This window comes from Meleagris gallopavo, chromosome 7 (genome assembly GCF_000146605.3).
Source record: "Meleagris gallopavo isolate NT-WF06-2002-E0010 breed Aviagen turkey brand Nicholas breeding stock chromosome 7, Turkey_5.1, whole genome shotgun sequence".
NCBI lineage: Eukaryota > Metazoa > Chordata > Aves > Galliformes > Phasianidae > Meleagris > Meleagris gallopavo.
This window is the reverse complement of record NC_015017.2, coordinates 13,206,966-13,221,828: the sequence shown is the minus strand read 5'-3', so window position 1 is coordinate 13,221,828 and position 14,863 is coordinate 13,206,966. Positions and strand designations below refer to the sequence as shown.

The 14,863-nt window shown below is 35.8% G+C and overlaps 1 protein-coding gene across 1 annotated transcript in view; it reads left to right on the top strand.

Moving 5' to 3' along the window:
* The window catches only part of NBEAL1 (neurobeachin like 1), a 79,592-nt gene that overhangs the window by 29,780 nt on the left and 34,949 nt on the right, over positions 1-14,863 (top strand). Inside the window, exons 10-19 of the mRNA XM_010713584.3 lie at positions 111-217; positions 4,527-4,610; positions 6,072-6,170; positions 6,265-6,845; positions 8,578-8,710; positions 9,285-9,404; positions 10,542-10,845; positions 11,678-11,763; positions 12,167-12,256; positions 13,944-14,105. Coding sequence (XP_010711886.1) covers positions 111-217; positions 4,527-4,610; positions 6,072-6,170; positions 6,265-6,845; positions 8,578-8,710; positions 9,285-9,404; positions 10,542-10,845; positions 11,678-11,763; positions 12,167-12,256; positions 13,944-14,105 — 1,766 coding nt within the window. The remainder of the gene's footprint in view (positions 1-110; positions 218-4,526; positions 4,611-6,071; positions 6,171-6,264; positions 6,846-8,577; positions 8,711-9,284; positions 9,405-10,541; positions 10,846-11,677; positions 11,764-12,166; positions 12,257-13,943; positions 14,106-14,863) is intronic.

Below are 14,863 nucleotides of genomic sequence, written 5' to 3'. Positions count from 1 at the left end.
ATTATGTACCTTTTCTAATCCTTTTACAGGTGTAATATGGGGAAAAAAAAAAGCTTAATGGTTTTGGCAAGTGTTTTGGTTTTAATGTCAGTTCCATTTTAATTTTGTAGATACAATCACGGCCATGTTAGACTGCACGGACAGGCCTGTTCTACAGGCAATTTTCCTTAACAGTAACTGCTTTGAGCATCTCATTCGACTGTTGCAAAACTGCAAGGTAAATTTTCTTTTATCTTCTATAGCAAAACTTTTGTTCTCTTTTTCCATAGGATCTACTATTTAGACAAATCTTTTTTTTGTCTCAATCCCAGATAGAACCTCATAATTTGCTAGCCAATGTCTTTCACTGATTCCTTCGTAGATTTTGTTTCTCAACCTCTGCAAAAGAGCATGGATACAATGCAACTCTGGAATATTTTCATTCTGTTTTGTGATATGTTAGTGGTATTGCTATTTTGAGCTCTTCTAATACTTGATATTGTAATCTACAGTATATAATTTGTTTTTATCAATTATAAATTTTATTAGGGATTGGAATATCCCTAATAATATTGATATTTCACTGCAGAAATATATGAAAAATGTGCTTGGATTAGGATTTAGCTGTTATAATTAGTGGCAGAATGTACACATTAGTGGCAGAATGCCAGTTTCCTTGAAATGCTTTGAGTAGTTTTAGTGGGTTGTTTTTCTTTATCTCCAGTCTTCTCCTGAAAATACTTTATTTCACTTTTCCATTACTCTCTGTTTGGACATCTGTGCCTATTTTTGTTCTGACCTTGTACTCTGTAAGAAACTTATTTCCTAATTTTGTCTTCGGTTATTAAGCATTATGATATTTACTTATTCTTGTAGAATCTGGCCTTGTTCCTGTTCTAATTCCCACTTGTTTAAATGAGAACTTTGGAAAGCAGGAACAGCTACTCTATTAGGTTTTGCCTGCTTTGATTTTTTTGCTGCTTATTCTCTTCATTTTTATTCTGCCTTCTTGTCTGTCATAAAATGTACTGTTGGAACATTTTTCCTATGATAGCCTTGCATACTACTGTGATCAATTGAGTCTCAGTACTTCCAGATTACTACATGGCATTTTTTAACCTTTGTAGTGAAAATAGCCCCAAGAATGATAAAGGAAGGAGGGGGGATGAAGTTATATTTTTCTGTGTATATTTGTACTTTTTGAAATAACAAGATGAATATAGCAGTGGAAGTAGGATTTCCTCTTGTTAACGTAGGAAGATGATCCTGTTTCTGGTTGTATATTTTTTTTCTTACCTATGAAAATCTTGCTACTGGATTCACTGGCAGACTATGTGAAGCACAGTTCTGCAGCTCTGTATCAGGTGAAGAGGAGAGTACAGACAGATATGAAAGTCAGGAAGTTCTTGGATCTTCAGCAAATTTGGAGAAAGAAATTTTCATGGAAAGGAGAGATTAAAGAAAATCCCTACCACAATTTCTGCTATCGGTATCTTGAGATATTCAAACCCATACTTCTAGTCACCTTCAAATAATCTGCTGTCCAGCAATCTTCTAAAATATAGTTTTTTGGCAGCTGTTGGTTTTACGCCTTATGGACAAATTGTCTTCCCTTAACTATGCTCTGGGATTATAGATCTGCACAGGAGCTTTTTAAAACTGTTCAGTTCTTTTGATCTAAACTTTGCATTTTGCCTTGTGATATTCAAGTAAGGGACTATACTTTAGAGATATCAAAAGGGGCTCAGTCTGTCCTAAGTTATTCAAGTAGCTGCTTGTAGGTACTATTAAGCATCTAGGGATCAGACTTCGAGCGAAGTGCAATCATCTCTAGCAATATATCTGGGTAAAAGCACACGTCTGTATTATTATCTGTATGGCTTTAAATAGAAAAAATTTCACTTGTATTGATAGGGCTGAATTAACAAATCTGAAAAATTTGTTTTTTCTACGTCTGCCTTTGCTTTTGTTTGATGTTCTTATTTTCACTATAACTCTCTGAGATGTTGTCATAATTCTGTGATATGTACTCTTGAGTGTGATGTACTTCAGACTGACTTGTGTTTCTATGTAGGCTTACACTTGTGTAAGTCTAAATAATATTTTGAATATTTACTTTGTCCCGAAGCTGATTTCATAGTGTTACTCATCTTCAGAAGGAATAACTAAGTAAGATACTGGGAAAAAATGCATGAGGAAGAAATGGTTGTTTCATTCTTACCCACTGATAGAAAGTGTTGGGATTTTTTTTGTTTGGTTTTGTGCTTCTTAGGTACCTTTAAAACATTTTTGATAGGGGATTTTTAACAGCACTTTGGAGTATATAAACAGAAGAAAAGCTGTAGTCATGATTAGACTGTGGCTGACCTATACTCACAAAGTGAGTGCAGTGGATTATGAAGGTATTGGAGTCAACTTTGCTGCAAATTCAGATACAGTCTAGGGATAAGTTTCTTAGCTGAAAATGCAGGATAGGCATATGTTTTATTTACAGCCTGATAGATTCTTAGAGTGTTACCAGACGTAGTTTTGCTTTTCTTCTGTTCTAAAGGCTTATGTGATCAAGATATTCTACTGTGTTGCTGCTTGATTTAAATATTTTGACTACATATCTTCAGCCATTACATAGGATAAGACATAAATGGACAGCCTTGAGGCGTCTGTATCCATTTCTTTGCTAATGCTCTACTGTTGTTTTTATTTCTTTCAAGTGAATTTTTGTTGTATTGCACATGGTAAATGAAATCATTGTTGCTAAACTGGTAAGCAGTATAGCATCCATGTAGGTCTGTTTTCTTGTCTCAGCAATGGCATGTTTTCATCTAATTCTGGACAAAAAAACACAATTACTGCTTAGCAAAACTGTAATCTTCAATATTCTAAGAATTAACAGACAACTAATGTTAGCAGGGGAATGTGTCTCACCAATGTGAGAACTCGTTTCTTGTATTGTAGACACAAATCCCAAGGCAGCCTCCACAAGTATGACTGGAGGATAACTATGTAATGCAATTACTTCCATTATTCTTGTCTCTGTTTCTAACAGCTGTTTTTAAATGCTAACAATAAAGTGGCAGACAAGAGTGAAAAAGACCTTGCCAACAAATTACTGACAGAAATGAATGAGGACCAGGTATCTACCTAATCTGTATTTTGCTTCAATTGAGGTCAAACCACAATGACAGGAAAACTGATTCCTGTGCTTCACCTTAATGATCCTTTTTAAGTCTTCTGTGGCAAGATCTTCTTTCTGCAGACATTAATATTTTCCATCTGTGGAAAGTGACTTTCCCAATTAACAGACTGAATTCAACTTTGCTTTTATTCATTTACTTCAAGTTGCAAATATTTCAGTAGATTGAGCCTCAGTTTTGCCTCTTTTAAGGAAAAGGTGAAGTACATGAATGGAATCCAAATAATTCTATTAACCTGGTGGTGATTTTTTTCCCTTCCTTTCCTTTCCTTTTTTTTTTTTTTTTGCTTCTTTGTCTCAGCACTGTGGTGTTTTGGATTCTGGGGCCTTGTTTGTGAATCTCAATGGTTGTATTTGATGTCCTGATTCTTTGCTTGTCATCAAGAGCAGATGTTCACAAATCAATGGACAGGCTGAATCAGGGAGGTAGGAATAGCCTGTTGCTTTAATTTTGCCGTAATGCTGTGGAAAGTATCAAATGCAAGTAGTATTGATTTTGTGGTAGAATGATTTTGTTCTGATTAAAAATGTAAAGATGCTAAGTACAAGGTATGGTAATCTACAGATTGTGATTTTAACAAATGGCTTTGGCTTTTTTAGGAACTCAGTGTAACACTAACTGCATGTAAACATTTCTTCACATCTAACAGACTTCTGATTCTTGACATTTCATTTTCAAAATGTCTGATATACAGAATATTATTTCAGGGGTGGTGAAACTGTTTATGCAGTCTTGCTCATTAGGTTTACTGATGGACCTGAAATACTGCTTGTTTTTGTCCTTAAGACCATGATAGAAATATTACTATAAACAGAAATTAACAGAGGGAAAAAAACAACCCAAAATTTAATATTAAATTGGAAAGTTGATGATTGAGATAAGAATATGGGTGAGAAAGCCACTTTACTGTGCTGGTGTGAGTAATCTCTTATAATTCATGTGTGTTGCATTGGTGTATAGGGACTTATGGAAAAGAAAACAATCTATATGTACCACAGATGCCTGATTGTTTAGCGGCACACACACACACAATACAAGAGATTTCTTAATTTGTTTTCCTTCCTCCCTCTTGAGGTTGTCCATTAGCCGCATGAGGAAAACATGTTTGTCCATCAGAGCATTTGAAGTGAAATGAGTTTTGTGAAGGCTTCTCTCCTTCTCTTGAAATGTTGTCTACTGTTAATGTAATCTTTCTTGTAGGCTATGGGGTACTGTGAAATCATTATTGGTGGAGATGATTTTTGAAGCATGCTAGTAAACTTCGTTTTCATCCTGGCAGGAGGGCACAGTACAATTTTGGAGCGGAACTGTCTTTGTGCATTCGTATATAACCTCTGTACTTGCTGCTTTCAGGTATTTCAGGGACGTCTAGACTGCTTGGCAGTATCAACCATTCAGGCTCTCACAGCAGTAATGCACAAGTCTCCAGCTGCTAAGGTAACTACACATGCAGCTATCCTCTTGTGATAGGCCTCTTCATTTTGTCTAGCTTTTTTTTTTTTTTCCCACAAAATCCTTGGGGAATTTTACCAATTAAGTTGAGCAGCTTGTGATGACTAATTCCTGTCAGATAGGAGCAATTCACTGGATATCCCCTGTTTCACTGTGCAGCCATTAGAAACAAATAGACATCTTTGTACAGAAACTGGAAAACTGGAGTGCAAATGGTAACTGGAACCTTTTTAAGGAGAGTACCTACTTACTTACCATTACCATGAATATTTGGAGTAGAATTAACACATTTTGCAAAATATAGCTTCAGGAAGGAGTTAGGTTTTCTATCATGTCTGTAATCCAGGATCATATTGCTGTCTAAATTGTGATCTTCCCTTTCCCCCCGCCTTTCCTTTGTGATTATTCCTGTGGCTTGATAAATTAACAAGCAATGGCTAGTTTGTGAATCTGACTGAAATATAAAGCCACAGAAGAGTAGTAGATTTATTTTTAGATTGCTGAGTTCATTAGATTAATCCCAGGTTTGAATGTCTCCTGGCACAGTGCAGGTCACAGAGTGGAAGTAGCCTGATTCAGTTGCTGCTTGTAGTACATTCTCAGTTAGAAATGACAAGGTAGTAAATTAGTCTCCTCCAGAGCATAGCTCAGAATATTTGCATCTTCACTGACACTAGGAAGTCTGGGGAAATGTTGTGTGGCAGAATGGAGGATTGACTGTAATCCATGAAGTGCCAGTAAAATTTTCAGCTGTACTTCCATTACAATGTGTAATTTTTTATTTCCCTATTTACTTAAGTAATTCTCACTTCTACTGGCAGATTCATCCATCTGCTCTAATTTCAGTGCAGAATATAGCCAGGAAGATAGTATTTATTTTGTGATGTGTTGGATATTCACTAACCAAACAGTAAACAGATGCTATGTAGGTTGTTCCATACTCTGTGGCTCATGTCATTTTTCTTCATGTAAAATCCATTAATTTTCAGAAAATCGTTCCTTGGAACACTCATCTAATTTTTTGAAGTATTTAAAATGAGTGATTTCTCATCAAGCTGGTCTAGAAAATCTTTCATTCCAAAGTCAGTATCTAGATACTTGAATTCTCAAAATAATAATTTCATTTCAAGCTTCAGTTTGCATTAAAAAGAAAGTTATTAGTAACTTGTGACAGATTTAATGTTTGAGTATACCAAAGAAATATTTTTTTATAATTACTACTTTGGTCTTACATTTGTTTATCTGCATGCTGCAGTGAGTTCCTTCTTATTTAGAGCATGCTAGAGATAGAAATCCTTTCATAGTATGTCCATTGTGCTGAACAAAAAAATACAACTCTTACATTCTAATCTTTAAGTCTAATATTGTTTTGAATAAACTTTGTTGCAGCAGATGAGCTATTTGTGTCTATTTCATTTGTTAGTGAGACTGGATTTTTATCCTCAGGAGGTCTTCAAGGAGAGAATCGGTTATGCACATATCTACGAGGTACTTAAGTCACTGGGTCAGCCCTCACGGGAACTGCTGGAAGAACTCATGAATATGGTGAGATATACTTTGAATGCTGTCTGAAATGCTATGTCTCTTCAACAATATTTCTTCTTGACTGTATTTCATGTCTGATTTCTTTGTTTTTCAGGCTGTTGAAGGTGACCACATGGCTGTTGGGATACTAGGCATTAGTAATGTCCAGCCATTATTGCTGCTTATCCAGTGGCTTCCAGAGCTTGAGTCACATGACCTGCAGATTTTCATCTCAAATTGGTTGAGGCGGATCTGCTGTATTAACAGGCAGAGTCGTGCCACATGTGTCAACGCAGATATGGTCATCCGTATCATTGAGACACTAAATCACCACTCTGCACTCCATTGTACTTGTGCAGAGAACCTGATTGCCCTTCTGGGCTCTTTAGGGAGCCAGTCAATGGGGTCAGAAGAACTGCTTCAACTAATACGGCTCCTAAGGACTGAGGAGCCAAAACAGGCTCACCCTTATGTTATTCCAGTGGTGCGAGCCATTCTGGCAATGGCTCGGAAACAAGGCATGGCTAGTGCCTTGCAGTATTTCAACTTGTGTCACAGTATGGCGGGAATTGCTGTTCCATCAATTCAGAGGTGGCCAGGCTCTGCATTTTCTTTCAATGCTTGGCTCTGCCTTGATCAAGACCAGGTGGACCCTAGCACAGCTAGCAAAACTGGCAAGCGGAAGCAACTGTATAGGTATGGTTACCATAATGACTTCAACAGCACAAATCTAGGTTGTCTGTTCCTTGTGGAATGTGGTACCCCCTAGTCTGTGGTACCTGTTGCTTCATATAATGCAATATAAAGCACTTGATTTGTTTAGTTTGTGAAAGGGAGAAGCTTCATCTGTCTCCACAGCCAGGCTATGTTACAGGAATAAGCGTGTAGCTTCTCAATTACACTGCTTCCTCTACAGTTTCTTGTTTGCAGTTTCATTATCCACAACTCTGAATTGTGTGAAGGTATATAGCTTAAAAACAACAACAAAAATAAACTAACCAACAACCAAAAGAAGCAAAACACCTCAAAACAGAACAATCTGTGGTGGAATTGCACCACAAACTTTAAAAAGCCAATAGAGCAAATTCTCAGCTGCAAAACACTTTTTCCACATAGTCACCACGATTGGCTGTGCAGTTTCACCAGTGATGTCATTCTCATAAAAATCTGCGCCAATTGAAATGGTCTACTGTTTCTCAGCTGTGATGATGATAGAAAAATGTTGCACACCCAATTCATCTTTTACTGGCCAGAAGGTGCCAAATCTGGACTGTGTGGTGGGGCAGTGCAGCCAAGGCAGGCAATGTGCTCTGCGTTCTTCCAACTGATATGGGGTCTGGTGTTATTGTGTTGCGAGAGAAAAATTGTCCTCTTCTCTGGCTTGACTCTGGAGGTTCCAGCATTCAGCTTAGTCACTGTCACAGCATGGCAATTAGTGGGGATGTTTTGTCTGGGTTTCAAGAAATCCAGAATGATTACCCTCTTTCTTATTCCAAAAGACATTGTGTATCACTTTCCCCACTATAACATCCGTGTCACGTTTGTGTTTTATACCAATAAATATTTGATAATACAGTAGTTAATGCCTCCACTTGGAGTAACAGTACCCAAGGGTTTATAGCAGGCTTTGATAACGCTTCACAGTTTATATATAGTTTTCTGTATTCAAGCACTTTAGAAAAAAAAAAAAAAGACCAGGTTTCTCAAGGCAAGCCTGTTCTTTCAGGGCTTATTTATAGATAGCTGCTTACAGCTGATCTTCATGATACTGAGTGAAATAAGCTATTTAACCATGACTCTGTTTATATTTTGCACTAAAATTCTTGCTTATAGGTAATCACAGATTTAAAAATATTTTTTAATCTACACTTACTGTCTCATCAGTTTTAAACTATATTTGGCTGTAACATTATATGTACAAGCATCCTGAATTTCTGAATTATTCCATTTAGTGTCTAGATCTTTAAAACAAAAACCTTCATATGCAGTGGTATGATGTAGAACAAGGAAATTAAATTTAGAGAACACATCTACTAGCTATGACAGCAATCTCACCTAGCTGCATGCATTATTAGCAGCTTTAATGGAGCTGATGGACACAATTAACAGCAAACAGGACTGTTTGCAGGCCTGTTAACATCTTTTTTAATATAACACTGTGGTTCTCAGAGACTGCAACAGTCAGTAGTTGGATAGCTACAAGCTTCTTTGAGAGATTTGGGGGATGCCTTTGTCCTGACTGTCTTTGGAGTTCCTTTCTTGTGAGGTTTGTCTTGTTCTTTTGAACAGAAGTAATAGGCAGATAGCGACATGAACAGCAACAAAAAGCTCAAGTTGTTTCTCTCCTCAGTGAGAATACTGTTATGTTACTTCCAATATGTATGGTGAAGTAAGTCCTTAGCTTGTTTGTTTTATTGTCATTCTATAGCTTTTTTACAGGAGGCGGTATGGGTTTTGAAGCCTTCATCACATGCTCTGGAGTATTGGTGGTAGCAGTTTGCACAAAGAGGGAATATGCAACAGTGATGCTGCCTGACCACTGCTTTTTTGATTCACTCTGGGTAAGATGTGATGCTGAAAAACACTGTTTCGCATAGTGGTGTTAGCTCAGAAGTCCCAAGTTAGTTTTGTTGCTATTCTATAAGTGATCTATTTTATTATACTTAATTGTGTAAGAACAAATCTAAACTCAGATAATACAAGTGCTTTTTTTGCATAAATTAGTATTTAAGATAAATTATGCCAGTTATTTTAGCTGTTCTTATTCATAAAATGGTTACAGTGTTTTTTAAATGTGTGTTTTATATAGAGGTTTTTTATATTAAAACAAGCAAACAGGTGTAGTGTTGTGTGCATACTACTGTCTCTGCCTTAACTTCTTCTATTCTAAGGACTGACGTGCATTATCATGTAAGAACCTATACCTCTTTTGAAAAAAAAAAAACCCACAAAGTTTAAAAGTAAAATACTTAAAGTAGAGCTGATATCAATAAGGTCAAACCAGCTTCTTTGGATTTATTTTCCAAAGCAGTTTCTTTAATGATTTCCTCACCAAATTAACGAAGGTGAAGTTAAATGGTTGTGTATTATCATTTCACTGCTTTTTAATAATGATTTAATTGTTTTATTAAACAGCACAACATAACTATCGTTCACATGCCTGGAAAGAGACCCTTTGGTCAGAGCATTGTGTACATCTATGTCAACGGACAGCAGAAGATCTCTGCCCCACTTCGATTTCCTGCCATGAATGAAGTAAGTTCATCTTCTGTGTCATACATCTGTCCTGATGAACTTCGTAGAAGAATGAGAATATAGTTGGCTTTTTTTTCTATTTGGAAACTTAGTAAGAGTTAAAGATAGTAACAATGCTCTAAACTAAGTTTGTTCAATTATAGATAGTGTCCAAGGTATCACAGTGGAGAATAGGTAGAACTAACCATTAATTAATGCTTGTTTAGTCATCTCAGTTTTAAAAACAAACTGGAAAAAAAAATCAGCTTGGTTAAATAGTGGGGTTTTCCCAGACCAGAGCCCTATGGTAGAATTTCCGATTAGTCGGCTCTGCAAGTAGTGTAACAACCCCAGTGAGAACTATTCCATCTTGTTTTCAGTGGCCACTCATTTTATTAATATTTTGTGTGTTCCCATAACACATTCTACCTGGATAAGCACTTGCTACCTGGATAAGCATGAAACTAGCCAACAAAATGAATGCCTGGCATCTTAAGTTCTTTGTGTGGGATGAATCCTTTCTAACCTGGGCTATAATACTTACCATTCTTCCCCTATTCAAGTCCTGATTTAATATTTAAGTATTTTGAGTAGTTTTAGTAAGCATTTAAATTAAACACTGTAATAGTGAAATCAGCATAACACTTAAAGAAGTATGTTGCAAGATAGAACTCTGGGTTTTGGCCTACTTGTAAAATAAGCACAATAGAGAAGATATCTAAATGTGGGATAGGTAATTTTCCTCTGAGGGCTTCTGTTCAAGTAGTAAATAATTGATACATATAGCAGGCATAATGGGCTAGTATTTTCAAATACAATCCAGAAGAGGAATGTTTACCAGAGTATCTTACCAGAGAACTGTCCTTCTAGGCTCTGTTCCTGCCAGCCTTTTTTGTCGCAGAATAGTTGGGGTGACCAAATTGCTTTCAACTGAATTAGGAGCACTCTGCTGTTGTGAGAAGTATGTGTTCTTTTCTTTCAGATTATTGCTTCTCCAGAGTATGCCAGAACTTGCTGTTCTTGGTTTCATTTATTAAGTTCAGGTTTGACAGAGATAGACTTCAGATTTGCTTTGTAAAATAGGTAAGGCAGAGGTGGAAAAGGAGCGTAGACTTAAACTGAGTGTGTGTTTTCTTTCTTCCATTCTTGCTTCTACAGCCATTTACTTCTTGCTGCATTGGTTCAGCTGGTCAAAGAACAACAACTCCCCCTCCATCTCAGATACCAGATCCACCTTTTTCTTCCCCTGTCATGCCCCATCGTACATCACTCGGGGGCATTCTCTCTCCAGGAAGCTGGAGTGGGATGCTTGCAAAACCAGAACTCATCACCAAGATGATCTCAGCAGGGACTCAGGATAGTGAATGGGGATGTCCAACATCATTGGAGGGCCAACTTGGTTCAGTTATCATTTTTCATGAAGCACTGCAACCCCCTCAGGTGAAAGCATTGTATTTGGCAGGTAAGTAATGATTATACTAATTTTTAATGAAACAAAATGATTGAGTTAGGGACAATATCACTCTGAGCTTTGCTGTACGCAGACATGTAATGACCAAGTTACAGTCCAAAATAATTTTAGAACTAACTTAAGTGAGAGGACTTTATAAGAAGCTCATAAATGAATGATAAGGATTTTTACTTAAAATATTGGTTTCCGTAAGCTCATCTATTTATTTATGTACATGCTTGCCAAAATCTGGATGTTAAGTGGTATTTTCACTTTTCTTTTTCCCCACTGTTTGCCTACAACTGACCTTCTAATTGAAGGTCTTTAAAGTATTGCTCTTGTTGACAACCCACTGAGGTGATGTACAATTCAGGGTTATTCCACAAAAAATTAACTGTTATTTAAAAAAAAACATAATAATAATAATCTTTTTTACTAAAGCATTAAGTTAAGTTCAGTAATGACCTGGGATTGTTAGAGATGAGCAAGTACTTCAACCATTTGAAGGAAATATTTTTATGTTGCTAAATAAAGTTGACTGGAAGATTTCTTACTGTCTGGCTGTTTAAGCTTGGTGATAGGTTGGTGGCAAGTATATGTGTTTGTAAAGAAATATAGCTGTTCAAATGTACAAATTAAAATCTTGTATAGTTTGGCTTTTTATCAAGAATATGTATTTCTTTTTAAGAAGAACCCTATGGAATGAGTGACTTAATTCATAATATTACTTCAAAGTGTGTCTCAAATAGGTATGGTTCAGAGTATCCTGCCATAACAAAGAACAGTTGTATAAAATTTGTGGAAGTTAATATCCAGTGAAGTCTTAAAAGCAGTGTATTTATAGGTCCAAACTGTTTAACTCCATGGAAATCTCAAGAGCCTGAAGTAGCAGATCTCCCCAGTAAGGTGTTGCTGCATTACACGCCAAAGGTATGAAACAATACTTATTTTCCTATTGTTTATGCAGTATGAAGTAATTCCTGAACTTATCTTGAATGTTTTTTTTCTTTTGCTATTGCTGTTTAATTAGAACAAACTAATGTACCACTACCATTTTTTTTTTTTTACACAGTGGTAATGGGAAGACGCAGGGCAGCAAAATCTTTCTTAGACTATAGTTTTGGGGAAGGGTGATAGATGTTGTTCTTGTTTAGCAAAAGGACAATTATTTTGTGAAAGTCAAATAGAAGGTAATGTAAACTTACTAGGGTTCCCAAGTTGTTTAAACAACATTCTATCAACACCTGACACTATTATGCATTATTTCAAAGCTTTCTGCATTTGCAAGGATCTGTTGTTTCCTAAATGATACTGTAGCCTCCTTACTTCTCAGGCCTGCAGAAATCCAATTTGTCTTGACCTGTCTGCAAATCTCTTGCACGGAAGACTAACTGGAAACAAAGTAGTGAACTGGGACATCAAGGTAAGTGCTTACTGAACAAGCAGAAGCTGTTGTTTATGTGACAGTTTTCCTATATTCATCTAACTTTTGGAATGCTAGAAGTCATTGTCATAATGTCGATGACATTTAACAGATAAGAAGTCAGTCTTAACACTGTGCCTGAGAAAATTGGCTTATTTGCAGCTAGACAGCTTGATCTAGAATGTGGTTAATGATTTTTCTGTTCAGATAGAAAATATCAATTCTATTTTATAGGTGACCTTTCCTTGCAGGGCTCTTTAAGCAAAAGAAAAAAAAGATTGAGGGCAGAGAATGTATCCTATGGACAATTTTTTGTTTTGTTTTGAAGACAAATGTGTGAACAAATAAATTTTTATTGTTTAAAATCATTTTCTAACTTCTTTTTTAAGAATAGTGTGCAATCAAATCAGTGAGCAAACTAATTAGTAAGGAAATGTTGTTTGGGCTACATTATGCATATGCTCTGACTTATGGAGACTAATGTTAAGAAAATTGAAACATTTGCTAGTTAATTTTGCAGTGATGTGAATAGTTTGAAAATATTACAATTTGTTCTCTTTATCTAGTTTGATAGAAGAGGGGTGGGTGAGGATGGCTTATATCTCTAGCTGTATGGGAAAGTATATTGAAAGTACAAATCTCAGGAGAATAATTAGTTCATTAACAAACAAGATGGGGATTGGCACTCTCTTGAGGGATAGAGTGAGGGATAAAACACAAAGCTGATCAAGTCATTAAGAGATGAGACAGCATGAAAGGAGCTACAGTTACTGCTGTCTTGTGGTTTGTAGAAATTCTATTTTTTTTTCAACTTTCAAAAGTGTGATGCTTCTTGTTTTGCCCAGCTAATATGGAAGTCTTCATCCATGAGATAAATTTTACAGATTTAAAAAAAACTCTTAGCTTAACTGTTCGATTTTCTTTAAATATCCCCATGTTTATTGAGGCATATCTAAGCAGGGAAGGGGGTATCATGCAGACGTAAACAGAATAACAATTTAAAAAGTGGAATGTGATGGAGGCAAGAACGGATGGTTTCTTCTACTTCTCCCCAGTGTTTGTGGGAAGGAAAACTGATGTTCTGTGATTGGCTTGTAGGTTATTGTTTTACTTTGGATTCTAAGTCTACAGTAGTTTTCCTTGGGCTAAGTTGGGCAGGTGAACAAGCATCTCTGACTAGTTTGCTAGTTATTGTTATCTGAGAGGAGTGGAAATTAAATGGATTTCATTAGACTTGAATTTCAAAAAGTGTGGAGGTAAAAATTCAAGTATACATAAAATTATTTGAAAAAAATCATGTTATCATTTTCTAACTACTTGAAGTTGAAATCTTGCAGGAATTAAAACATGTATACAGTATTTCTTTACTGCAAGTAACTTAGATATCATAGATGTTTTTACTCTGTTTTTACAAAATGCTTAATAGAAAATTCTTTCTGATATTTATAACCTTCGGGTTCCCATGTTTATTTGGGAGAGGGTGGAATGAAGTGTAAAAACACAGTTGATAAAGTCGTGTAGTTGCAGTGCCTAAAATGTGGGCAATACTCTGTTTAAACTCGGTGTTTTAAACAGGCATAAAACAATTTAATTGATTTGTGAGTGTATAAGGTTCCTTATCTAGTGTGAATTTCTGTGGCATAATTTAGATATTTAAATGCTTTCCTTCCATTTCTCTTAATTTTAGGATATGATCAACTGCATTGGTGGAATAAATGTGCTGTTTCCATTGCTGGAGCAGATCAGTTTTCTTGGTAGACAGATGCCTGAGAAGTCTGTAGGGGAAACTCTACCTCCTGAAGTAGTTACTCCTGTAGAGGGAGACTGGGTGGTATTGTCATCCACGAAGGCATCAGGTAGGAAAGTTCAGCTGAGATGAACTTTTTAAGTTTGATTTTAATTAAACGTCTTTCTGTGAATGGAAGTGATTCTTGTACTTGTTGGCTTTTCCAAAGCAGCACTCAAGCTTGATAAGTTGTTGCTTTTTCTAGACATTTGATGGGGTGCTGCATAACAACAATTCAGCACAATGTAAAATGAACCTGATAATGTATTTCAAATATAAGTGTATTTAGCATTGTTTTTCTCTTAATGATTTCCTATTATATTAGTGTCAAAATACGCAATTATTTCTACTTCTTTTCTGAAAAGCTTTTTCTGATTATTTTGAGAAATTGCTTTTTATATTCAAAACCTGCTAATATCAATAGGAGGAGGTTTTCAACAGCATGGATATTAGGTCAGACAGCCAATAAAGATTATGGAGTATCAGATCAATGCTGTGTAGACTCTTAGTCAAACTTTCATTTTCTTTGAAAAATGTTCAGACTCCTACTCCTTCCACATGAACAAATCAATAAAATTAAAAGGAAGCTTTAAGAACAACTAGGAAGAGAAGAAAAAACAACAAACAAACTAATAAAAAAACACCTAACTACCACCAGACTGTACTGGTATAAGTTGGAAATTAATTTTTGTCTAAGCAGAAGACAAGAGGAAAACAGATCTTGCAAGAGAAGCATTTTCATTTGTTTTGAATTTCAAAATGATTGAGTAAATATATTACTCATATATATTTATTTATATTTATATATATATATATATATA